Source organism: Ornithorhynchus anatinus, chromosome 5 (assembly GCF_004115215.2).
Source record: "Ornithorhynchus anatinus isolate Pmale09 chromosome 5, mOrnAna1.pri.v4, whole genome shotgun sequence".
Lineage (NCBI taxonomy): Eukaryota > Metazoa > Chordata > Mammalia > Monotremata > Ornithorhynchidae > Ornithorhynchus > Ornithorhynchus anatinus.
This window is the reverse complement of record NC_041732.1, coordinates 34,694,490-34,720,729: the sequence shown is the minus strand read 5'-3', so window position 1 is coordinate 34,720,729 and position 26,240 is coordinate 34,694,490. Positions and strand designations below refer to the sequence as shown.

The 26,240-nt window shown below is 60.2% G+C and overlaps 1 protein-coding gene across 3 annotated transcripts; it reads left to right on the top strand.

Annotated features, from left to right (window-relative positions):
* The first annotated feature begins 1,427 nt into the window (after positions 1 to 1,427).
* On the top strand, positions 1,428 to 21,023 carry RNF122 (ring finger protein 122). 3 transcript variants are annotated; one of them, XM_039912009.1, is made up of 7 exons: positions 1,428 to 1,788; positions 5,069 to 5,219; positions 9,055 to 9,211; positions 16,848 to 16,893; positions 18,710 to 18,751; positions 19,239 to 19,321; positions 20,692 to 21,023. In XM_039912009.1, exons 3-7 carry the CDS (start codon positions 9,102 to 9,104, stop codon positions 20,804 to 20,806), a joined length of 396 nt encoding a protein of 131 aa, XP_039767943.1. In that variant the 5' UTR covers positions 1,428 to 1,788; positions 5,069 to 5,219; positions 9,055 to 9,101; the 3' UTR covers positions 20,807 to 21,023. The 3 variants fall into 3 exon arrangements, with proteins under 3 accessions (XP_039767943.1, XP_039767942.1, XP_028920273.1); XM_039912008.1 differs by lacking the exon at positions 5,069 to 5,219 and having other exon boundaries at positions 19,242 to 19,321; XM_029064440.1 differs by lacking the exon at positions 5,069 to 5,219.
* Positions 21,024 to 26,240: the final 5,217 nt, after the last annotated feature.

Sequence of the window (26,240 nt, the reverse complement as noted above, 5' to 3'; positions counted from 1 at the left end):
AATGAATGAATGAGTGAATGAATGGATGACTGATTGATTGAATGAACGAACGAACAATTGAGTGAATGAATGAATGAATGGGTGACTGATTGATTGAACGAATGAATGAATGAATGAACGAATGAATGAACGAACAAAGGAATGGATGATTGAATGATTGAATGAATGAATAAATGAACGAACAAATGAATGGATGGTTGAATGAATGAATGATTGAACGAACGAACGAATGATTGAATGAACGAACGATTGAATGATTGAATGAATGAACGAACGAACGAATGATTGAATGAACGAACGAACGAACGATTGAATGGACGGACGGACGGACGGGTGGAAGGATGATTGAATGAATGAACGAATAAATGAATGAATGAGCGAACGAATGAACGAAAGGACGGATGGACGATTGAATGAATGAATGAATGAATGAACGGAAGAATGCATGAATGGACGAATGAATCAATGAACGAATGAACGAATGAATGGACGGAAGAATAAATGAACGCACGAATGAATGAATGAATGAACGGACGAATGGACGAATGAATGAATGAATGGAAGAATGCATGAACGGACGAATGGGCGAATGAATGAATGAACGAATGAATGAATGAACGAATGAATGAATGAACGCACGGACGAATGAATGAACGGACGAATGAATGAATGAATGAACGCACGGACGAATGAATGAACGGACGAATGAATCGATGAACGAACGAACGAATGAATGAAGGGACGGAAGAATGAATGAACGCACGAATGAATGAACGAATGAATGAACGGACGAACGGACGAATGAATGAACGGAAGAATGCATGAACGGACGAATGGACGAATGAATGAATGAACGCACGGACGAATGAATGAGCGGACGAACGACTCAATGAACGAACGAACGAATGAGTGAATGAACGAACGAACGAACGAAGGAATGACTTGAACGAACGAAAGGGCGCATGAATGCACGGGCGAATGAATCAATGAATGAATGCACGAATGAATGAATGAGGCCAGGGCCCGGCGGGCGGGGCGGAGAGCCACGTGTCCGGAGGCGCTCGGGGGGGGGGGGGGGCCCTCCGCGCAGGCGCAGCCGGAGGCCGGATGCTAATGAGGGGGGCGGGACCAGCCCTCCCATTGGTGGAGAGGAGAGGAGGGGGGGCGCCAGGAAAGGGGGCGGAGACTGCCCGCGGAGGGGGCGCCGCGGCGCCCCCTAGAGGGAGAGCCGGGGCCGGCCTGCCGGGCGCGCCGGCGGCCGGACAAGGAAGGGAAAGGGAGGGCAGGGGAGGGAGGGGACGGGGAGGGGACGGGACGGGACAGGGAGGGGCTTCCCGAACCGTACCACCGGCAAAAGCGGCAGCAGCAATTGCAGCAGCAGCAGCAGCAGCAGCTCCAGCAATTGCAGCAGCAGCAGCAGCAGCAGCACTAGCATCCTCCTCCTCCTCCTCCTCCTCTTTCCCCCTCCCCCGGTCCCAGAGCTCAGCCTCTGCCTTTCATGTGTGGCGGTCTCTGCCCCCTCGAGCCCCTCTTTTGTCTTCTCCTGTTTTCTTCGCCCTCCCCTTTGTTAGTCTGCAGCCGTCCTTCCATGCCCCCTTTCCCGGGCCCTCCTTGAAGGCGGCCCCTCGCCTCCCCTCCCGTCCCTCCCGCTCCCCCTCTCCTCCCGTGCGCCCACCGGAGTGTCCGGCCCGAGGGGGAGAGAGAGGAAGGGGGTCGCCCAGGTGGTCCCCCCCGCGGACGGCAGCTCCAGCCGGGCCTCATCGATGCACCCCTTTCAGTGGTGTAACGGTGAGTAGCCGGGGTCGGGGGGCGTTGGGAGGGTTGGGGAGAGGGGGGTCTGTCGCCCGGATCCCGCCGCTCCAGCCTGGAGAGTAATAACGAGGTGGAGGATGGTGTGCCTTCAGCTCTCACTGTGTGCCGGACGCTGTTCTAAGCGCTGGGCTAGGCGCCGGGCCATCGGACCCGGTCCCCGTCCCGCGGAGGGCTCCCGGATAGGAAACTGAGGCCCGGGGACGGTCCCTGGCCCGCACAGGGGTCCCAGGCTTTCCAGGTGAGGAAACTGAGGCCCGGAGACGGTCCCTGGCCCGCACAGGGGTCCCACGCTTTCCAGGTGAGGAAACTGAGGCCCGGAGACGGTCCCTGGCCCGCACAGGGGTCCCAGGCTTTCCAGGTGAGGAAACTGAGGCCCGGAGACGGTCCCTGGCCCGCACAGGGGCCCCAGGCTTTCCAGGTGAGGAAACTGAGGCCCGGAGACGGTCCCTGGCCCGCACAGGGGCCCCAGGCTTTCCAGGTGAGGAAACTGAGGCCCGGGGACGGTCCCTGGCCCGCACAGGGGTCCCAGGCTTTCCAGGTGAGGAAACTGAGGCCCGGGGACGGTCCCTGGCCCGCACAGGGGTCCCAGGCTTTCCAGGTGAGGAAACTGAGGCCCGGAGAAGGGAAGTGACTTGCCTAAGGTCACGGAGCGGACGAGCGGCCCGGGCCAGATTAGAACCCGTCACCCTCCGGCTCTCGGGCCGGAGCCGCAGCCCCTGGACCGTGCCAGTTCGGAATGGCAGGTCACGGAGCGGACGAGCGGCCCGGGCCGGATTAGAACCCGTGACCCTCCGACTCCCGGGCCTGAGCCGCGGCCCCTGGGCCGTGCCAGTTTGGAGTGGCAGGTCGCACAGCGGACGAGCGGCCGGGGCCGGGTCAGAACCCGTGACCCTCCGTCTCCCGGGCCCGGCTGTAGCCGCGCCAGGTGGGAGCTGCCGATCCCCAAGGGGAGCTCCACTTTTGCTCTCCCTTGCCCGGACCCGGGGACCGTCGCCCCTTGAAGATGTGGCCGCCTGGACGGCGCGGGACACGTCGATGGCTTTGTTGGGCCTCCTTTCCCCCACCTCCCCCCGCTCCTGCCTTTGTGTCTCCACACCGGCCTTTGTTGTGGTCGTCGAAAGGGGGTCGGAGCTTCCTAGAGGGAGCTCAAGTTCCCGGCCAGAAACTTCACTGGCGTTTTCCAAAATGTATACGATGCAGATCTACGCACCGCCGGTCGCCTTTCTCCTTCCCTCCCTTTGTTCCGGGTCTCCGGTGCCCTGGTCCCCACCCCGGGTGGATCTGATCTCCCGGGACCTTCCCACTGGGAATCGTGTGTGGTGGCCAGCGCACCTCAAGGACCGAACCCCGGAATCTTTTCTAAATCCGTTCCCGCCCGGCTCGCCCCAGAGCTAGTCCTGCCCCAGTGCTAGTAATGAGAATGATAATTATGGTATTTGTTAATGATAATAATAACGTTGGTATCTGTCAAGCGCTTACTAGGGGCAGAGCGCCGTTCTAAGCGCCGGGGGTGGATACGGGGTCGTCAGGTCGTCCCGCGTGAGGCTCGCGGTTAATCCCCATTTTACGGAGGAGGTAACCGAGGCCCAGAGCAGTGAAGTGACTTGCCCACGGTCACACAGCTGACAAGGGGCAGAGCCGAGGTTCGAACCCACGTCCTCTCCCAAGCCCGCGCTCTTTCCACCGAGCCACGCTTACTATGTGCCGGGCGCTGTTCTGAGCGTTGGGTTAGAGACCAGCGAGTCAGGTCGGACCGGGTCCCTGTCCCACGCGGGGCTCACGGTGACGATCCTCGTTTTACAGAGGAGGAAACTGAGGCCCGGAGAAGTGAAGTGACTCGCCTGAGGTCGCACAGGAGTGGCCCAAGAGGGATTAGGACGCCCGACCTTCTGACTCCCAGGCCCCGGGCTCTATCCGCTACGTATGTTGCTTCTCTGATCGTTTCCCTGGAACCTCCGCTTTGTCTGGGTGAACTTTTTTCGGACCCCCTCCGCCCCCAGAGCGCGGTCCGTCGAATTCACTGCATTTGAGTCGTAGAGCCCCCTCTGATGCAGCCGTTTGGAGCCGTGGAGAAAGTTCAGGTTCTGTCCAAGCCCGGCGGGACCTCTGGATCTCTCGGCGGGGCGGATCGAAATCCCTGGGCCGCAGAGTTTCCCGGTAGGGGGTATGGAAAGGTGACTGTCTGAGCCTCGGCCCGGCTCTTACCCCGGTAGTTTTAGTGGCGGAAGGGCTGGGGTTAATAACCGGCAGATGGTCCAGCCTCTGGGCATAGATGCTGGCTAGTAAAAGAATTCTTTCTCAGAGTAGACTCTGCCAAAGCTTGGATTAATTATTTCAAGGGGCTTTTGTTTTACGGCCGGGTTTGGAAGAGGGGGAGGGGGAGGGGGAGAGAGAGAGAGAGACACCTCCCCCTCTTACCGCCGTTAACCGTACATCGTTTCGCGAAGGACCGACCGAGCCGCGGCCGCTGAGCCGGGTGCTCGGGGAGACGACGAGACGGAAAAGCGGTATCTGCCGAATCGGAGGAGCCGCTGGCAAATTCACTTGCCTCCTTGCCCCACCCTCTTTGGGACGGAGTAGAGGAGGTGATGAAGAGACGGACTTTCGGACGTCCGCGCTCCAGTGGGAGAGGGTCCAAGGGAGAGACGGTGGACAACGGGCCCGTGGGAAGGATATCGTTTTGCCTTATTAGTTGTTCCTCTTGACCTCTAACCAGCCTAAATCAATCCAGGGTACTGTCCGGGCCCCCCCTCCCCCAAACCCGGGTCTGACTCTCTGAGACCTTGCTTCGGGGGAGCCGGAAGGTTCGCTGCATTCAGTTTTGCTTTCTAAAGCGCCTGCGAACTGGGTTCGGGATGTAGCCGGAGACGTAGGCTTTTATGCAAAACATCTGGGGGCTGCTGTTTTCTTGAGCCACAGTTTCCTGTTCTTTCAAGTTTTGGGTGGAGGAGGAGTTTGGGGCGGGCTGGGGGAGGGGAAATACCGTCTCTAGGTTTCCAGAGCAAAAGAAATCCATCGATCTTATTTACCGTGTGTTTTCCGTGCGCAGAGAACTGTGCTAAGCACCCGGGAGAGTGCGGTACAACAGGAGTCGGCAGACGTGATCCCTGCCCTCAAGAAGCTTACGGTCTAATAAGTCGTCCCCCGATCAGGGTGGCTCTACCAAGCTGCTTCTCTTCCAAGGCTCTCCCACCCCTCCTAGTCCTTAACCCCGGCACCTCAGCAAGACAGGGAATGTGTCCGTTTGTCGTTACAGCGTCCCGAGCGTTTAGTACGGCGCTCCGCGGGTACGACGGACTGACCGAACCACTGACGGGAATCCCCCGCTGAGCCTCCAGGAAGATGTTCGGATGAGCGTGTCGGTCAGGAGAAGGGTGCCGTCACTGCGGAGGGCGGCTCTGCCCGCGGTGGGTCTGGATGCCTGGAGCGGGGAATGCAGATAATATTAACGCTGGGCGCCTGCTACGTGCCGGGCACCAGACTAAGCGTTGGGGTGGGTGCAGACGAAGCAGGTCGGGCACAGTCCCGTCCCACTTGGGGCTCGCGGTCTCAATCCCCGTTTCACAGACGAGGGACCCGAGGCCCAGGGGAAGTGAAGCGACTCGCCCGAGGTCGCACGGCAGGCAGGTGGCGGGGCCGGGATTAGGACTCGTGACCTGCTGACTCCCGGGCCGGGCTCTATCCGCTGTTCCGGGCTATTGTAGTCGCCTTGCCCGGGCGCTCGGGGATTTAGCGCCGGGAGGATAGGGGATCTCCTCCTGGAGAAACCGCTCTGACTGGTCGAGGCCAATTCCGTGAAAGGGTAGAGGGAAAACCCCTACTCTGCCTTCCTTGCGTAGCCCGTGGGGGTGGCTCAGGGATGCATCGCCTCCCGGGAGCAACTCTGGACAAGCCTCGGGTGTCGTCGATGGATCGATGGTATCTATCGAGCGCTTTCTGTGTGCGGAGCTCTGTCCTAAGCGCTCGGGAGAGTACGGTGCAACAGAATTAGCGGCCATGCTCTCCGCCCACGACGAGCTGACAGTCTAGAGTCAGTCGCACGGCCATTCCCTGGGTGGTTTTCCCGGCACCCGCTCCCTCCCCCGACCCGGGCCGTCTCTGAGCCGGGAGGTCCAGAAAGGCCAGAGCCGGAGAGGACGGTGCCCCCCGGGTCCCGGTGGATCCCGGTTCCCCCGCTTGTCAGCTGTGTGACTTTGGGCAAGTCACTCAACTCCTCTGAGCCTCAGTAACTTCATCTGTAAAATGGGGATTAAGACTTGTGAGCCCCACGTGGGACAACCAGGTAACCTTGTATCTCCCCCAGCGCTTAGAACAGCGCTTGGCACATAGTAAATGCTTAACAAACGCCCTCATTATTATTATTATTAACTCCCACCTGCTCCCTGCCTCCTCGGATCACTGCTCTGGGGAGACAGGGCCGGATTGCTACTTTCGGCCCCGGTAGGGAAGCGGTGTGGTCTAGACTGGAAGCTTGTTGTGGGCGGGGAATGTGTCCAGTGATGATAATAATAATAATTACGCTATCTAAGTGCTTACCACGTGCCAGGGACCGCACTCGGCGCCGGTCTGGATCCGAGCAAGCGGGACCGGACGCGGTCTCTGTCCCACTTGGACGGTATCGGTTCCCCTTTTACCGAGGAGGTGACCGAGGCCCAGAGAAGCGAAGCGACTTGCCCGAGGTAACACGGCAGACGAGGGGCGGAGCCGGGATTAGAACCCATGACCGTCTGACTCCTGGGCCCGTGCTCTATCCAGTTGGCCGGGTTGCTTCTCCGTGGTATCGAACCCTCTCCGGTGCTTAGTACGGTGCTCCGCACTCAGCGAGCCCCCGATAAGTACGATCGACTGATGGATCGATCGGTCTCGTGGGAAGGGCGTGGGCTTGGGAGTCAGAGGGCCTGGGTTCGAATCCCGCCTCTTCCAGTTGCTCGGATAGATCGCTTTTCCCTGCCTCAGTTCTACCGTCCTCCCTCCTCCTGAGCCCGTGAGCCCCACGTGAGACAGGGACCGGGTCCGACCTGATTAACCCGCACCTACCCCAGTGCTTAGAACTGAGTTTGACGCACAGTAAGTGCTCAACAGATACGGTAAAAAAATAAAAACGGTAGCACGGCCTCGTGGATAGAGCACAGGCCGGGGAGGCAGGAGGACCCGGATCCTAGTCGCGGCTCCGCCACTCGTCCGCTGGGTGACGCTGGGCAGGTCACCTCCCACCTCTGTGCCTCGGTTCCCTCATCTGTAAACTGGGGCTCCGGACCCCGAGCCCCGCGTGGGCCCGAGACTGCGTCCGACCCGATCGGCTCGCGTCTGCCCCGGCGCTCAGTCCGGTGCCTGGCACGTGGGAAGCGCTTCACGGATGCCATCTCCCTCCCCGCGGTCCGCACCCTCCGCCGTGCCCGGCTCTGAAACTCCCCGGGTAGTGGCGGCTGGGCAGACGGAGCGCCGGAGAGGAGGGAAGCCTCCCGCGACACCACCTGTCGCCCATCGTGCGGTGGCCCCGGAGCCGAGGGAGATCCGCACGGTGGACGGAGCAGGGGAAGCTTCCTTCCCGAGCCCCGTGGGAGCCCGGCATCCGCTCGGCGGCGGGGCGCGTCCCGCTCCCTTTGTCCGGCGGGCAGGCGGGGAAGGAGCGGAGGAGAGAGGGACGGGATGGGACTCCGGGCCTCCGGTCTCTTGGACGGCTCTGGCGGGCTCGCTCCTTCTCTTCTCCTCTCTCCTCCGCCACCTCCTCCTCTGGGCTCTCCCGCTTCCTCTTGGGCCCTCGCTCTCCTCCTTTCTTCGCCTTTCACAGAGGTAAAGGTGCCTTTTAGAAGAGCCAGCCTTGGGGAGAAGCACCGGAGAGAGGGTAAGAGTTAGGGGCACACGCCCTCCCCGTCGAGCCCCGAATTGCCCCGCCGGAAGGCTTCGGGGGGCGTTACCGGTGCCGGCAGCTCACCGGGCGGCGGCGGGAGTAAGACCTATCCCCCTCTTAGCGGCTCTAAGGGTGACCCTCTCTCTTCCGCTACCGTGCGGCCTTTCTGAAATGTGGATTTTAGCGGGCAGCAATGACACGACAACTTTCCGAGGGTCGCCCGGCGGAAAAAGAGGACAGGGCTGGCAGGGAGCAGACATACATTCTCATCCTTTGGGGCTCTCTCCCTTTCTTTTTCTCTGTCTCTCTGTCACCTCTCAGCCCCGCGACATTTATGTCCATATCTGTAATTCGTTTATTTATATTAATGTCCGTCTTCCCCCTCTGAACTGTAAGCTCGCCGTGAGCGGGGAAGGCAACTCTGTTGTATTGCACTCTCCCAAGCGCTCAGTACAGTGCTCCGCACACAGTAAGCGGTCAGTAAATACGATGGATTTCTCTCTCTCTTGTTCTCTCTGCCTTTCTCTCCCTTGTGCAGTAATTAAGGTGCGGTCCTGCCGTGGGGAGGGGGTGCGGTCGGTTGGCTTCCCCGATCCCTTTCCAACTCCGTTCCTGGTTTTTGGAGGATAATACTAATAGCGATCATACTTACGGTACTCGTTAAGCGCTTCCTACGTACCAAGCGCTGGTCTAAGCGCTGCGGTAGATAGAGGTCAATCGGGTTGGACCCAGCCCTGTCCCACGTGGGACTCGCGCTCTCAATCCCCATTTTACAGACGAGGCGACTGAGGCCCTGAGAAGTTAAGTGACACGGCAGACTCGTGGCAGAGCTGGGATGAGAACCCGGATCCTTCCGACTCTGTGCTCTATCCACCGAGCCGCGTCAAGCCCTCCCCCCGTCCCCAGGCGAGCTGCGGAGCCAGATATCTGTTGCCTAAAGCTTGAATCTCTTCCCCTCCTCTCTCCGCCTTTGACGGATGTATTAGCGACCAGTGGATTGCCCAAAAGCAGACTTCCAGAGAAGTAGCTAAGAGCGCTGACCCGGGAGTCGGACGACCTGGCTTCTAACCCCTCGCCCTGCCACCTGCCTACTGCCTTGGGCAAGTCACTTCACTTCTCCGGGCCTCCATTCCTTCATGTGTCGAGTGGGGATTAAATACCTCTTCCTCCCTTTAGACTATGGGACGGGGACCGTGCCTATCTTGCCCATCTCGTATCTACCCCGGCTTAATACGGCGTTGGGCACACGGTAGACGCTTAACCGATGCCACTGGGAAAACCAGGACAGATCGGAAAGGAGGAGGAGAAGGCCGAGTTTAGTGAACGGTCTCCGAGCGGGCTCTCTGAATCCCCGGTGTGTGATGATAGTGTTTCCCTTTTATCCTTCCCAGGGTGTTTCTGTGGTCTGGGACTGGTTGCCGCCAACAGGTCGTGTGCGATGCCTCCCATCAGCTTCCAGGATCTCCCGCTCAACATCTACATGGTCATCTTCGGCACCGGCATCTTCGTCTTCGTGCTCAGCCTCATCTTCTGTTGCTACTTCATCAGGTGGGCGCGCGGAGGGGCGGGAGGAGGGCCCGGGGGTCCGGGGTGGACCGGCGGACCCGGGCACCGTCCTTCGGGCGGGTCTGCCACCCTGAGGTTGCCCTCCGCTCTTCCGGGTCCCCCCCCCAGGCCCTCATCTGTCAGTGCTCAGGCCTCCCGGGTTGTTGGAATGCCAGGTCGTCGCCGTCAAACGGTGCCCCCGTCACACTCGCTCGGTTACCGTGGGCTTGCTCGGAATCGCTGGCTTGTTGCAGCAAGGTTACCCGGTAACGTCCTTCGAATGCCCATCCGTAAGCCCGGGCGTGCTTGCTCCCGGCGGGCGGCCGGAGGCAGCGGGCGTTAGAATACCCACGGCGCTTCCCCCCGGGCTCCCGAGAATCTCCAACCCCATCGCTTTGCCCCAGGCATCAATTTTAGCCTAGGACCTCCTTGCTTATGAGGCCTTGTACTGGGAAAAGAAAAACTGAAGCTATCACTCGATCGGTGGCACGTCCCGAACGCTGACTCTGCGCTGAGCACTCTGCCGAGGACCCGCGAGAGTCCAGTGGAGCAAGTGGGCGCGATTCCCCCCCTTAAGGATCGACGATCGAGTGTATTATTCCCGGCGATCCCCCGAGTAGGACTGCACGCTTAAGGCAGGGCTTGCGCAGGCTGGGATTTCTGGAGTCTGTTTCGCCCACGAAATATTAAGTCGCACGGAACAAACTCCAACGGCGTCTTCTGTCTGGAGGCCTCTGTTAACCCAGCGAGTTGAGAAACTGTTCCCCCTTCCCTTTCTCCTCTACCTGGTTGCACTCACTTCTTTCTCCTCCAGCCCGGAGGCGCTTTTTGCTCCGCCGGCTAGTAGAGGTCCCCGCCCACCCAACCCACTAAAAGATCTAAAATGCTTCGGAGGAGTAACATTTCGGCCTGGGGGAATTCCTGGGTCCATCGCCGTAGGGAACAGTAAAAAGTTCCAAGGGAACTCAGCCGAGATGCCTGGTCCGTTCTTTACGGCCACGCGTATCATCTGCATTTTATTAAATAGAAATGTCTGATGGCAATTCCACTGACCATAAGGTCTGTCGCTCAGTGGTTTTTAATGAGCACGTGCTGTGCTCCGAGCACCGTGCTAAGTGTTTGGGAGAGTACAGTGATGATAATAACAATAATGTTGGTATCTGTTAAGCGCTGACTATGTGCCGAGCACTGTTCTAAGCGCTGGGGTAGATACAGGGTCATCGGGTCGTCCCACGTGAGGCTCACAGTTAGTCCCCATTTTACGGAGGAGGTAACTGAGGCCCAGAGAAGTGAAGTGACTTGCCCACGGTCACACAGCTGACAAGTGGCAGAGCCGGGATTCGAACTCATGACCTCTGACTCCCAAGCCCGTGCTCTTTCCACTGAGCCACACTGCCTGGCACATAGTAAGCGCTTAACAAATGCCATAATAATAATAATTATTATTATTATTATCACAGCACAATAAAGTCGGAAGACGTGATCCCTGCCCACGGGGAGCTTACAGTCTGTCTCTCCCAACTTTACTCCCAACCATCCTCACCTTCTCCAGTCCTCTCTTCCTCATCTCCCCCGGTCGAAGGGCAGGGACCGTCTCCATCTGTTACCGATTTGTCCATTCCAAGCGCTTAGTACAGTGCTCTGCACGTAGTAAGCGCTCAATAAATACTATTGAATGAATCTCCCCCTCCTCAAATCATACCACCTTGATTTTTCCCTCTGTATTCTCATCTTTTTCTTCCTTTATTTCTTTCCGATGTTCCGACTAGACCGTGAACTCTTTGGGGGCAGAGAGTGTGTCTACCAACTCTGTGCTATTGTACCCTCCCAAGCGCTTAGTCCAGCGCTCAGCACGCAGTGAGCGCTCGGTAAATGCGTTGGATTGACGCAGCGTCCTTGACACGTGGGCGCTTGAATAGGTGTTGGCGGGCAGATTGGGTGTGAGCGTACGGGTTTGTGTGAGTGAATATGAGGCTGAGATCTGAGTGTGAGAGTGATTTTCTTGGTCTGTGACCCGCTAAGAACATACGGAATGGCTGCTGTGTCTCAGTGGGAGGGGGAAATAACGCTGAAGTGAGGATTAAGCACTTGAATCTTTGGGCATTTGATATTTGCCTCCACCCCACAACACTTGGGTACGTATCTTTAAATTATATATCATAAATTATTTACCTATATTAACGTCTGCCTCCCCCTCTAGACTCTAAGCCCGTTATGGGCAGGTAAAGAGTCCTCTAAATCTGTCGGCTTGTACTCTCCCAAGTGCTCGGTACAATGCTCTGCGCATACTAAGCGCTCAATAAAGACCATTGATTGGTTAATTGAAACATTTTTTTCCCCGTGACTTTTTCACCTGGGTGGGGAGAGCAGCCAGGAAGGAGGAGAGACAGATTTACTTCAAGACACTTCACTTCTCTGCACCTCGGTTACCTCTTCAGTAAAATAGGGATGGAGACAGCGAGCGCCACGTGGGCCAGGGACTGTGTCCAACCTGATTATCTTGAATCTGCCCCAGCAGCCACTACAGTGTCTGGTACACGATCAGCACTTCGATAGCGTTTTTTAAAGAAAAGAAAAGGGGGAGAAAGACAATAGGAAGACAGAAAGGAAGACAGAAAACGTCTTAAACGTCGGGTGGAGACCTTACATTCCCACTCCCCGGTCCCACAGCACTTACGTATACATCTGTAATTTATTTTTTTAGATTAATGTCCGTCTCCCCCTCTAGACTCTAAGCTCGTCGTGATGCGATCTGTTTATTGCTATATTGTGCTCTCCCAAGCACAGAGGACAGTGTTCTGCCCACGGTAAGTGCTCGATAAATACGGTTGGCCCAGGAGAGGGAGGACTTTTTTTTTATGGCATTTGTTGAGCACCTACTATGCGCCAGGCACTGTACTGAGCGCTTGGGGTAGAGACAGGCCATTCAGGGTGGACAAAGTCCATGTCCCTCATGGGACTCACCTTCTTCATCTCCGTTTTACGGGCGAAGTTACCGAGGCCCAGAGAAGTGAAGTGACTTTCCCAAAGTCACCCCGCAGACAAGTGGCAGAGACGGGATGAGACCGCGGGTCCTTCGGACCGCCTGGCCCGCGCTCTTTCCGTCAGGCCACGCCACTTCTCACTTGCCTCGGTCGGGGCAGTCCGGGAGCCAGCCGTGACTCAGAATGACGGAGAGGTCACGGCCCCGAGGCCGCCGAGAACTCACACCCACCCCTGTTGCTTCAGACTTCCTCTTCCTTCGTCCGGGGCTGGGGGGCTCGGCGAGTCTCCGCGTAGAGGAGAGAGTCCCGTGTTGGGCTCGGTCAGGGGAGGATGAAGAAAGCTGAGTGTTTACTTGGTCTCATCCAGCTTCCGACAAGATGGAGGAAGCGTGGCCTGATAATAGCTCCTTGTGGGCAGGGAGCGTGTCTACTCACTCTTTTATCTTGCACTTTTCCAAGCACCGAGCGCAGGGCTCTGCGCACGGCAAGTGCTCAATAAATGCCCTCGGTTGATAGAAAGGGCCTGCGTCCGGAGTCAGGAAGCCTAGTCCCAGCTCTTCCCCTGGCCTGCTGCGTGACTTTGGACAAGTCTTTCTGTGCCTCGGTTTCCTCGGGTGTAAAATGGGGTAATAATCCCTGCCTCTCTTAGACCGCGAACCCCGTGAGAGAAGCATCGCGGCCCGGGCGTCGGAGGACCTCGGTTCTAATCCCTGCTCCGCTACTTCCATTCCATAGCATTTATTGAGCGCTTACTACGTGCAGAGCGCTCTGCTGAGCGCTTGGAATGTACAGATCGGCAACAGAGAGAGACGGTCCCTGCCCTTCGACGGGCTCACGGTCTAATCGGGGGAGACGGGCGGACGAGAACGACGGCGATAAATAGAGTCGAGGGGAAGAACGTCTCGTTAAGACAGTGGCAAATAAAGAGAATCAGGGTGACGTACATCTCATTAAACAAAAGAAATAGGGTGATGAAGATATATACAGTTGAGCGGACGAGTACGGTGCTGAGGGGGTGGGATGGGAGAGGGGGAGGACCAGGGGTACTCGTCTGCTCCGTGACCTTGGGCAAGTCACAGCTTTCTGTGCCTCAGCTGCCTCATCTGTAATAAAGGGGATCGAGACCGCGAACCTCACGTAGGACGTGGACTGGGTCCAACCGGCGCTTAGTGCGGTGCCTGGCACGTAGAAAGCGCTTCACAGAAAAACAAAAGGACGAGGATCGCGTCAGATCCGTTCTTCCTGGAATGATGGTAATTGTTAAGCGCTTACTATGTGCAAAGCACTGTTCTAAGCGCTGGGGGGATACAAGGTGATCAGGTCGTGCCACGCGGGGCTCACGGTTTTAATCCCCATTTTCCAGATGGGGTCGCCGAGGCCCAGAGAAGCGAAGCGACTTGCCCGAAGTCACCCAGCTGGCACGGGATCAGAACCCATGACCTCCGACTCCCAAGCCCGGGCTCTTTCCGCTGAGCCGCGCCGCTTAGCACGGTGGTTCTACTATAGTGAAGGCTGAGTGAACGCTATCTTCGTTATTGCCGTCTGCATTCCCGGACCCGCGTGTCCCTCCGTAAAGCACTCCTCCCCTCCGTGCCCAGGAGCACGGGCAGGAGAGGAGCTCTTCGGAGCCAACTGCTGGATAAAGGCCGCGGTCGTTTATTTATTTAGAGATTGGAGATTCTCTCCGCAGACCTCCCTGGTTACCGGTGGCGGGGGGGAGGATTTAAAGTTGGGAGGATGGAAGGAGGGGGCAGGGAAGCCGGGCTGGAGAAAAGGTGAGGGGGGCCGAGAGGGGTTGCAGAGGGTCTTCCCCCTCCTCTTTCCCCTCCCCGCCCCACAACCGGGGACGGCGTGGCCTCTTGGGCCGAGGGGTCCGTCTCCGGGCGGGGAGACCCGGGGCCGGGGACCCTCCTGGCTCTTCCTCTCCTCCGGTCGTGCGGCGGCCAGGGGAGCCGGGGAATAGCCGCGCGACGCCCGGGCCTCCGGGCTCCCCTTGCCCAGGCAGCGGGGTCGGACCGCCACCGAGCCCGGCCGGCGCCTCACGTGCCTTTCTGTCCGGGCGTCAAGTACGGCTCTGTTTCGTGTGTGTGTGTGTGTGGGGGTGGGTGCTTCTAAATATAGAAGGATACACAAGCCCAGAAGCCACTTCCTCCCCGCGTGCGTCTCCGTTTCCTTCTCGGCCCAGTTGGAACCATGCCGGCCTCCTTCCCCCGCCCCCGTCTGGGGATGAACTCATCAGAGCCGAGCCGGGCCTCCCTTCGCTCGTTCTTCTGTCCTCCCCCGGGGCCGCCTCCTGCCCCGAGACAGGATGAGGGGCCGGAGAGGCAGGAAGCGGCGGGAAAGGAGAGATTATCTTGGGGCCCGGCGGCGTTGTTCGGCGGGGAGAGGGATCACCCGGGGTTGGCGTCTCCCCCCCCGCCGGGCCCGTCCCCCCGAGCGCTCGCTATTTTTAGACTCCTGCCCGTCGCTGGCCCGACGGGGGGGGGGGGCCTCGGCATCCGTCGCCCCGACGCCCCGCTGCCTCCCGCCCCCGCCCGGGCTCCGCCCTCCCAGCCGGGCCGCCGGCCGGCCGTTCCGTGCTCCGGCCGGCGGGGCCCGCTGGATATAGAGCCCGGGCCCGGGAGTCGGGAGGAACCGGGTGACCTTGGGCAAGTCGCTTCACCTCCCCGGGCCTCAGTTCCCCCATCTGGAAAGTGGGGCTGGAGACCGCGAGCCCCGTGGGGGATGGGGACCGTGTCCGACACGATTGCCTTCTATCTTCCCCGGGGCTCAGTAGAGCTCCTGGCATATAATAAGTGGCTCTGCCACTTGTCAGCCGCGTGACTGTGGGCAAGTCACTTAACCTCTCTGAACCTCGGTTCCCTCATCCGTCAAATGGGGATGAAGACTGTGAGCCTCACGTGGGACCACCTCATGACCCTGTAATCTCCCCCAGCGCTTAGAACGGCGCTCTGCACGTAGTCAGCGCTTAACAGATACCAACGTCATTATTCTAGAGGAGCAGCGCGGCTCAGCGGAAAGAGCCCGGGCTTGGGAGCCGGAGGTCGTGGGTTCGAACCCCGGCCCCGCCGCTTGGCAGCTGTGTGACCGTGGGCGAGTCACTTCACTTCTCTGGGCCTCAGTGACCTCATCTGTCAAACGGGGAGGAAGACCGTGAGCCTCACGCGGGACGACCCGATGACCCCGTTTCTCCCCCGGCGCTCAGGACGGTGCTCCGCACGGAGTAGGCGCTTAACAGATACCAACGTTATCATTATTATCAAGTGCTTAACAAATACCAATAATTATTATTACTGTGGGGGCGGCCGAGCCGCCAGGCCCCGGACGGCCGCGGCGACAGAAGGGGATGGGGGTGGGGCCCGGGGGGTCGCCGCCAGCCACGCTGTTTGCTGGCGAAGGAGATGGAGGCTAGCTGAGGTGGGGTGGGAGGGGGCCCGTCTCGGGCACGGGGCTCCGCGCGGATTTCGCCGCTTCTGGCCGAAAAATCTGGGCTGAGCATCAGGGCGCCCGGCCCCGTTCGCGGAGCTCTGGGGAAGCGGGCGGACTGGAAGAACAAAGTCAGAAACCAGGCTGTCCCGTTAAGAACCGGTGGGGATTCTTGGGCCGTCTTGTCGTCTGGGAAATGGGGATTAAATGTCCGTTCTCCGGCCTCCTTAGATGGTGAGCCCGGTGGGGGACAAGGGACCGTGTCTGACCTGATTGCCTTGTTTCCCTCCCCCGAGCGCTTAGTACAGTGCTTGACACAGAGTAAGCACTTCACAAATGCCATTATAACAATCGTCGTAATAATAGTTTGTCACTGAATGGACCCACGTGCAATTGCTAAAACTAGATCTGCGCGGTACGTTCCCCTGTGACCGAAATCTGAACCGCGTCACGGTTTAGCTTGTACGTACCCCAGGCGCTTAGTACAGTGCTCGGCACGTAGTGAGCACTTGACGTAACGCTGTGATAACAGAAGGCACTTGAGTTATAATCATATTATTATTACATCGTCATCAGTGGCCTTCCCACACTATAGAGAGGACTGTGCCTCAGTGACCGCATCTCCCCTTTTCCCTCTGCTCCCCCTGCTCCCCCTTCACCTCTCCTCAGCTAAGCCCTCTTTTCCCCCCTTTCCCTCCGCTCCTCCCCCGTCCCTTCCCCGCCCCTCGGCACTGTACTCGTCCGCTCGACCGTACATATCTTCATCACCCCATTTATTTTGTTGATGAGATGTACATCGCCTTGATTCTATTTACCTGCCATCGTTTCAACGAGACGTCCATCCCCTCGATCCTGTCGACCGCCATCGTTCTCGCCCGTCCGTCTCCCCCGCTTAGACCGTGAGCCGGTCAAAGGGCGGGGACTGTCCCTATCTGTTACCCGTTTGTCCATTCCAAGCGCTCGGTACAGTGCTCTGCACATAGTAAGCGCTCAATAAATACGATCGAATGAATGAATCTGACAGGTGGGGATTAAGACTGTGAACCCCCTGTGGGCCACGGACCGTGTCCGACCCGGTTAGCTTGGATCTACCCCGGTGCTCGGTACGGTGGCCGGCACGTAGTAGGCGCTTCGTAGATTACGTTACGGAAAAGAGGGGAGGTAGGGGGAGGATCTGGGGCTCAGCCCCGGTAACGACTCTCTGTCTCTGTCCCTATTCTCTCCTCCAGCAAACTTCGCCACCAGGCCCAGAGCGAGCGGTACGGTTACAGAGAGGTAATGGAGCGGAGTCACGGCGTCCTCAGATGGCACACTCATCCGAGCCGGAAAACGGACCCACCCGCCTGCCTCCGGGCAGGCGGGTGCCTCTTAGCCATCCACGGTGCTCGGTTTCTTCCCGAGGGAGCCCGAGGGGCTGGCTAGAAAATAATAATGTCGGTATCTGTTAAGCGCTTACTATGTGCAGAGCACCGTTCTAAGCGCCGGGGGAGATCCGGGGCATCGGGTCGTCCCGCGTGAGGCTCACGGTTAATCCCCATTTTCCAGATGAGGTCACCGGGGCCCAGAGAAGCGGAGCGACCCGCCCACGGTCACCCGGCTGACGAGCGGCAGAGCCGGGAGTCGAACCCGTGACCTCTGACTCCCGAGCCCCGGGCTCTTGCCACTGAGCCACGAAAATGCACGGTTAGGGTGGCTCCTCTCACCTCGCTGCCCCCCCCGGGAAACTCTCTTCTGGGAGGTCCTCAGAGGCCTGGAGTAGAATTCTCCTTCTGCGGGACAGATAATAATAATGGCGTCGGTTAAGCGCCTACTATGTGCCAAGCGCTCTTCTGAGCGCCGGATGTCTGAACATCATTCATTCGGTAGTATTTATGGGGCGCTTACTACGGGCAGAGCACCGAGTGCTCGGAACGGACAATTCGGCCACGGATTCCGTGGCCCGGTGGGGAAGAGCACGGGCCCGGGAGTCAGAGGACGCGCGTTACCGATCCCGGCTCCTCCGCGTGTCCGGTGCGTGACCTCGGGCACGTCGCTCTACTTCTGGGCGCCCCAGTTCCCTCATCTGTAAAATGGGGATTAGGACTGTGAGCCCCATGTGGGACGGGGACTGTCCGATCCGAGTAGCTTGTAACAATAATGTAATAATAATGTTGGTATCCGTTAAGCGCTTGCTACGTGCAGAGCACTGTTCTAAGCGCCGGGGGAGATGCGGGGGAATGAGGTTGTCCCACGTGAGGCTCACAGTCTTCATCCCCGTTTTCCAGATGAGGGAACTGGGGCCCGGAGAAGTGAAGTGACTCGCCCACAGTCACACGGCTGACGAGGGGCGGAGCCGAGATTCGAACCCATGACCGCGGACTCCCAAGCCCGGGCTCCTGCCGCTGAGCCACGCTGCTTCTCTAGTTGTATCTACCCCAGTGCTCAGGACAGTGCTTGGCGCGTAGTAAGCGCTTAACGGATACCACGGTTATTATTACGATCTGCAATTGCAGCGTGGCTGAGCGGAAAGAGCCCGGGCTTGGAAGTCAGAGGTCGTGGGTTCTAATCCTGGCTCTGCCACGTGTCAACCGGGTGACGTTGGGCAAGTCACTTCACTTCTCTGGGCCTCAGTTACCTCATCTGGAAAATGGGGATCGAGACCGCGAGCCCCGTCCGGGGCGACCTGCCCAACTGGTATCTCCCCCAGCGCTTGGGACGGTGCTTGGCCCGTACCGTCGTTATTATCGTATTTATCGAGGGCTCGCCGTGTGCAGAGCGCTGTTCTAAACACTGGGGAGAGGACGACCTGTCAGAGTCGGCGAACACTTTGCTTTAGGCAGGCGGTCTGGTTTCCCAAGGGCCCGCCCGACCGGGAGGAGGCGATTGGGGGCGCGGGGGGCGTGAAGCGCCCCTTAAATCAATCGATCATAGCCATCGGGCGCCTGCCGGGTGCGGAGCACTGTACCGAGCGCTCGGTGAAGTACAGCACGATATACGGAGTCCCCTGCCCACAGCGAGCTTCTTTCCCCGGCGAATCCCGTCCCCCCGCCAGCCCCTCCGGGCCGCGGCTGACGTCGCTCCAGGCTCCTGTCTTTCTTCCTTCCCCTTCCAGGTCGTGCTCAAAGGAGATGCCAGGAAGCTCCATTTATACGGGGTGAGTGAAGCAGGGGAACGCGTCCGTTGGTTGTCGTATCGTACTCTCCCCGCCGCTTAATCCAGCGCTTTGCGCCCGGTGAGCGCTCGTGAACCAACGGTGTGGGAAGGGGTGGGGGGAACGGGGGCTTCTGTTTGTCCCTTCTCCCCGGCGGCTTCCCACCTCTGGGACTCCGGGATGGGAAATCCCACCCGGCCCGGTCCTTTCGGCGGCTTCTCGTCGCCCACCGGGCCCCCGCCTCCTCCCGCCGGCCGTTTCGTTCACCGGTCCGGCCTTCCCGCCCGAGCTCCCTCCGTTCTCCGTCTTTCCTCAGGAAGCTGGTGGACAGTATGTCCTACCTCCCCCCCGCCCCGGTTCCTTCTCCCTGGAGCGAGGCCGCGGCCAGCTGGGCGGGAAGGGGCCGGGGGAGGCCGGGGGGACGGCGGGGCGGGGCCGGGCGGATCGGGGTGACACGTGCCGTCCCCTCCGCCCCCTCCTCTCCCCGCAGCAGACCTGCGCCGTCTGCCTGGAAGACTTCAAGGGAAAAGACGAGCTGGGCGTGCTGCCTTGCCAACACGCCTTCCATCGGAAGTGAGTCGTCGCCGCGGAGGTCGGGTCGGGGGCCGGCGGCGGGGCGGGAAGGGGTGGCCGGGCGTTAAGGGACCGTGGTGAGGTGTCTCCGCGGCTCCCCGGGAAGGGGCGAGGATTCCCGCCCCCTCCCTGAGGTTGTCCTTCGGGCTGGCACTCGTCCGGGCGGTGGCCGGGCGCCGGGAGGGGGGCGGGGGGGGGGGGGGGGGCGAAGCTTTCGGGGGCCGAGGGTGGGCCGGGTCCCCGACGCCGAGGCTCCCGCTCGGACAGGCCGTCCGGGTGAAGCAGCGCGGGCCCGGGACTCAGAGGGACCTGGGGTTCCTGGCGGCGTCCCCCACTCTGCCACTTGTCCCGGAGCAAGTCTCTTACCTCCCCCGTGCCTCAGTCGGTCAATTCATGGCATTCATTGAGCGCTCACTAAGTGCAGAGCAGTGTCCCGAGCGCCCGCGAGAGCACGCTGCGGGAGGAATCAGCAGATACGTAATAGGCTCGGTCGCCTCATCGGTCAAATGGGGATTCGTTTTTTTTTTTAATGGTGTTTTTTAAGTGTTTACTCTGTGCCAGGCACCGTTCTGAGGACCGGAGTAGGGACAGGTCAGTCAGTTCGGACCCGATCCCTGTCCCACACGGGGCTCCCGGTCTTAACCCCCATTATCCGGAGGTAGTATCTGAGTCGCAGAGAAGCGAAGGGACTCGCCCGAGGTCACACAGCAGACAAGCGGCGGAGCCGGGATGAGGACCCGTGACCTTCCGACTCCCAAGCCGGGGCTCCGTCCGCTAGACCACGCCGTTTCCTCCGTAGGTTGAGACGCTGAGCCTCCCGGGGGACGGGGACTGGGACCGGCCTGATTAGCTTGCGTCTCCCCCAGCGCTTAGTGGCTGGCCCGCAGTAAGCTCTCGACGGATACCCTTTAAAGCAAAAAAAAAAAAAAAACAAAAACCCCCAAACCTGGCAATCCCGTATCTACTCCACCACTTGCTACGGTGCCCGGCGCAGAGTAAGTGCTTAACGGATACCATTAAAAAAGAAAAAAAAAAATGGAGGTGGAAAGGTGAGGGAAGGAGGTGGAAGGGGATAAACGAGCCCGACTAGGCAGCGTGGCTTAGTGGACGGAGCGCGGGCCCGCGAGTCCGAACCTGGGTTCTGATTCCGACTCCGCCACGCGTCTGCCGTGCGACCCCGGGCGAGGCGCTTCGCTTCTCCGGGCCTCAGTTGCCTCGCCTGGAAAACGGGGACGGGGAGCGTGAGCCCCACGGGAGACGGGGGCCGCGTCCCACCTGCTTAGCTCGCACGTGACCCGGGGCTTCGAACGGCGCCGGGCACAGGGTGAGCGCCTACTCACCGAGTACCGTCGCGATCGTCCCGCCCGCAGGTGTCTGGTGAAGTGGCTGGAAGTCCGCTCCGTGTGTCCCATGTGCAACAAGCCGATCGCCGGCCCCCCCGAACCCACCCAGAGTATCGGGACCCTGTTGGACGAGCTGGTCTGAGCCGCCCCCTCCCCCGGGACGCAGAGGGCCGGGCGGGGAGACCCCGACTCCTCTTGACCCCCGGCGGCCGGTGACTCCGGCCCGGGAGGGGCACGTTCTTGGCGGGGAAGAGGGTCAGAGGCCGGCCTTGCTCTTCCCCTTGGGGGATCCCAGAAGCCGCTCCGGCGTCGCCCCCGCGGGGCACGGGCGACGGACGGTTGGACCGACGGACGGCCCGGGGTCCGACCGCCCCCCCTTTCTCCCGTCCTTCCGGGGAGGCGGCTCGGCCGTGGGGTCGGGGGGGGGGGGGGGGTGGCCGCCGGGTGTCTTCCCCCTTCAGCTGGGCCGGGGGAGCCCGCGGCGGGCCGACGGCGAGGGGACGGAGGGGGCGATTCCGTCGGCGGGAACCGCCGGCCCACAGTCGGAAAATCAAGTCGACGTTTACAGAGCGGATGGGAGCGTCGCCCCTCCGACCGAAACCGTCGGCCGCGGTCTTAGAGTCGGGGCAGCCGCCGGACCTCGGACGGGCCCCGCCCCTCCCGGGGCGACGACGTTCCCAAATCCTCCGTCCCCCTTGAGGTCGGCGAGAGGCCGGGGGCTCCCGCCGGGGGGGCCGGTCTCCGTTCCGGGCGCCTGCCAGTGGTTAAGACGCCGGCGGTCCCCGAGAGGGTCCTTTCCGGTAGAGGACGGGGGTGGCCGAGATCCTCGGGAGGGCTGGCCGCCCACACCTTTCCGTAAATAGTCCTTTTTGTATCGAATCCTCCCCCCACGTCTCAGGCTTTATACGTGGGCTACCCGGGGCCCCCGGTTTATCCCCGCAAGGGGACGGGGGGGGAACCGGTTCCCGAAGGAGAAAATAAAACCGTCGGCTTCAGCTCTCGGTCTCCGTGGCCGGGACGGGCGGCTCTTCGAGAGGGGTCGTCCGTCGCGGGTCCCGGGCGCGTGGCCGAAGGGCAGCCGCGGAAGGGGGAGACGCGAGGAGAAGGGGCCGGACTCGGGGATTGGCTCATCTGGAAAACGGGACCCCTTCCTCCCGCGGGTTTTGTAAAACGCGGGGAGTGGGCTCGGGGTGGTGGGGAGAGGTCTCTCCGCTGAGAGAAGTCAGGATCTGGGAGCGGGGGAGGTACAGGGAGGAGCGACGTGAGGTTCGCGAGCGACGAAAACGCGAGCTTCCCGAGAAGGTGCTGACGGTGGATTTTCAAGGTCGTCGACGGAGCGAGCCGGACTGGCTTTGTGAACGTCCCCCTCGGCTTCCGAAACAAAGAATTTGCCTCTTAACGGCCATCTGCGGTTCACTGAAAAAGGGATACGGAGCTCGATTGTTCTCCATAGGGGCGGGGCGGGGCGGGGCGGGGGATATCCTGAGATGTAGATTCCGGCGAATTCGCGTCGGGTCTGACCGAGGGGAGCCACGCGTTCGGTCTGAGTGAGAGATGGAGACCGTCACCTCCACCCCCACGCCACTGACTGTCTTAAAACGTTCCGACGTAATTGTTTCCAAGAGATCTCTTCCTGGGTGTACGAGGAGTCTGCAGCAAGTTTAAACGGTCTTAATGTGGGACCGTCTCCCGTCCCGCTCCGCCGACACCTAGAGGTCGACGGAGAGGCCAGCGCGTCGTTTGAGAAAACGTTTCGCCACGTGTCGGACGCCGTTCTAAGCACCGGGGAGTTCAGTAGGTCCGACGGTCCCTGAACCGCGAGGAGCTCACGGTCTAAATGGGAGGGGGGAGGCGTAGCCCCATTTTCCAGTTGAGGAGACCGAGGCACAGAGAGGGCGGGTGACCCGCCCCCGGTCACGCGGCACGCGCAGTCGGGATGGGAACCCAGCCCCGTGCTCTCTCCACGGGGCCCTCCTGCTTCTCGCTCACGTCTCTCTCCGAGACCGGTGGGGTCACCGTATCTCCGTAGCGTCGGGGTAAGACTTCATCTCGCAGGGTGAAGAAAGCGGGTCCCGTCTCAGAACCGACGGATCACCCGACCGGGCCTAGAGTTATCGAGCGTCCACCGCCCGCCCCGTCCCCGGCTGTTCCCGGGGCAGGAGCCGGAAGAGGGGAGAGGGCGTCGAGGGGAGGACGGGAGCAATCGAGGAGAAGGCGGGCAAGGTTCATTCCCGGCGATCTCCCCACGGCAAACCGCGTAGGAGGTGAAACCGAGGGAGCGGCGAACGGGCCCGCGGCGCCGTGAAACCGGGATCCGGTCGAGGCGAGGGCGTCACGGCGGCCGTCCGGAGGTCTGCGGAGTCGCTCTTCTAGAGAAGGATCGTCGATGGCGCCGCTCCCGGGGGGGCGTACTGAGCGCCCGGCCGGCTGCTGGCGGCCGGGGAGCAGATTGGGGAGGAAGAGGGGCCGTGGTCCGATCCCAGAGGCCTCGCCTGCTCCGTGGCCGGGGAGAGGGAGCGGCCTGCGCCGTACGGGATTCGCTCTCTCGGCCGCTGGCTCACCTTATTATTGTGTCCGTCTGTCAAGCGCCTACTCTGCGCTGAGCATCGCGCCCGGGGAGGGATACAGATGGAGGCGCCACCCCCGTCCCGCACGGGGCTCCCGCCCGCGAAGCGGGGTGGCCTAGCGCATAGAGCGCGGGGCCAGGGAGTGAGAAGGAGCCGGGTTCTAAGGCGGCTCGTCCGCGGAGTGACCTCGGGCGGGGCGCCTGGCTTCTCTGGGCCTCAGTTCCCTCGTCTGTAAAATGGGGATGGAGACCGCGAGCCCCGTGTGGGACGTGAACGGCGGCCAACCCAATTAACTTGGGATGACGGTGGTGATGATGACGGTATCCGTTACGCGCTTACTGTGTGCCAAGCACCGTTCTGTACTTCCAGAGCCTGGGACGGCAGCGCTTAACAAATATTATATATATATATTTTTATATAAATTTATATGTTTACACATACGTATCAATATATTTATATAGATTTATATGTTTACATCATATGTTTAGACATGGATATATTTATATAAATATTGTATATATTTTTACGAAAACATTTATAGATAGATATAGATAGATTTTACATACGCACCCTCTCATAGGAGTGGGTTCTCGAGGCTCCACCTGGCTTCCCTGCTCGATCCTCTTCCTCCCCGCCCCTGTAAAATGACGATGATAACGTTGGTATCTGTTAAGCGCTCGCTGTGTGCAGAGCACCGTTCTAAGCACTGGGGTAGGTACAGGGTAATGAGGTTGTCCCACGTGAGGCCCACGGTCTTTCGTCCCCATTTTCCAGATGAGGTCACTGAGGCCCAGAGAATAACGATGACGGTGATGGCATCTGTTAAGCGTTTACTACGTGCAAAGAAACACCGTTCTAAGCGCTGGAGAGGATACGAGGTGATCGGGTCGTCCCCCGTGGGGCTCCCGGTCTTCGTCCCCCTTCTCCAGATGAGGTCACCGAGGCCCAGAGAAGCGAAGCGACTCGCCCGCGGTCACGCGGCTGCCCAGTGGCAGAGCCGGCATTCGAACCCGTGGCCTCCGACTCCCAAGCCCGGGCTCTTTCCACGGAGCCGCGCCGCTTCTCTACGCCTCGGTTACCTCAGCTGTGAAGATCGGGGACGAAGACCGCGAGCCCCACGTGGAACAACCTGATCACTCCGTTTCTACTCCGGTGCTTAGGACGCACAGCGGCAGCGCGGCTCGGCGGGAGGAGCCCGGGCTCGGGCGTCGGAGGTCCCGGGTTCGGATCCCGGCTCCGCCGCGCGTCAGCTGGGTGACCGCGGGCGGGTCACCTCGCTTCTCTGGGCCTCGGCGGCCTCATCTGGACAATGGGGATGAAGACCGTGAGCCCAGAGAAGTCAAGTGACTTTGCCCCCAGTCACCCAGCTGCCGGGCGGCAGAGGCGGCCTTCGAACCCGTGACCTCCGACTCCCAAGCCCGGGCTCTCTCTTCCACTGAGCCACGCCGCTTCGTACAAATACAACAGTAAACAGGCGCGCTCCCAGCCCGCGGAGAGTTCACAGGGCCATCCTTACTACTGCCAGAGAAGCAGCGTGGCAAGAGCCCGGGCTCGGGAGTCAGAGGTCACGGGTTCGACTCCCGGCTCCGCCGCGCGTCAGCTGCGCGACCGCGGGCGAGTCGCTTCGCTTCTCTGGGCCTCGGTGGCCTCATCCGCGAAATGGGAATGAACCGTGAGCCTCCCGTGGGACGGCCCGATGACCCCCGCATCTCCCCCGGCGCTTAGAACGGTGCTCGGCACATAGTAAGCGCCTTACGAACACCCACGTCGTCGTCATTATCACTCACGTACTTCTAAAGCACCGTGATGGCTGCACCGGGTTTACCGCCGCACGACGCCTTTGCCAGCGGAAGAAGCCTTTCCTCTTCGATGGTTAAAGTGGCGCCCCTTCAGTCGTATTTATTGAGCGCTCACTGTGTGCAGAGCACTGTACCGAGCGCTCGGAGTGGACAGACGGGCAACGGATAGAGACGGGCCCTGCCCAGTGACGGGCCTACGGTCTGATCGTCTCCTGCAAAAGAGGAAAAACAGAACATTCATTCATTCGATCGTATTTATTGAGCGCTCACTACGTAGAGAGCACTGTACCGAGCGCTCGGAACGGACAGATAGGTAACCGATAGGGACGGTCCCCGCCCTTTGACGGGCTTACCCTCTAATCGGGGGAGAACGACGGCGGTCGATAGAACCGAGGGCAAGGACGTCTCGTTGAAACGATGGCGGATAAATAGAATCGAGGCGATGTACATCTCATCGACAAAATAAATGGGGTAATAAAAATATAGATAAATGAGCGGAGGAGCACAGGGCTGAGGGGAGGGGAGAGGGGGAGGAGCGGAGGGAAATGGGGGGGGGGAAAAGGGGAAAAGAGGGTTGAGCTGCGGAGAGGAGAAGGGGGGGGGGGGGGGCAGAGGGAGAAGGGGAGCTCGGTCCGGGAAGGCCTCTCGGAGGAGGTGAGCCCTCGGTAGGGTTTTGAAGAGGGGAAGCGAGTTTTCCTCTCTGATGATTAAAATGGTGCCCCTTCATTCATTCGATGTATTTACTGAGCGCCTACGATGTGCAGAGCACCGTCCGGAGCGCTCGGAACGGACAGATGGGGACGGTCCCCGCCCAGCGACGGGCTCACGGCCCGAAGCGTGGCGCGGGGGAAAGAGCCCGGGCCTTGGAGTCAGGGCTCGCGAGTTCGAATCCCACCTCTGCCACTTGTCGGCTGTGTGACTGTGGGCGAGTCGCTTCCCTTCCTCGGGGCCTCGGTCCCCTCATCTGTAAAATGGGGACGAAGACCGGGAGCCCCACGGGGGACGACCTGATTCCCCTGGGCCTACCCCGGCGCTCAGAACGGCGCTCGGCACGTAGTGAGCGCTTAACAAATCCCAACGTTATCATCAGCTGCGGAAGAGGAAAACCAAGACATTCGTTCATTCAAGAACATTCATTCACCGTTCATTCTTAGTAAGCGCCCAACAAGTATCATTCCGATGACGACGACTCAGTCATTCGTTCAAGGGT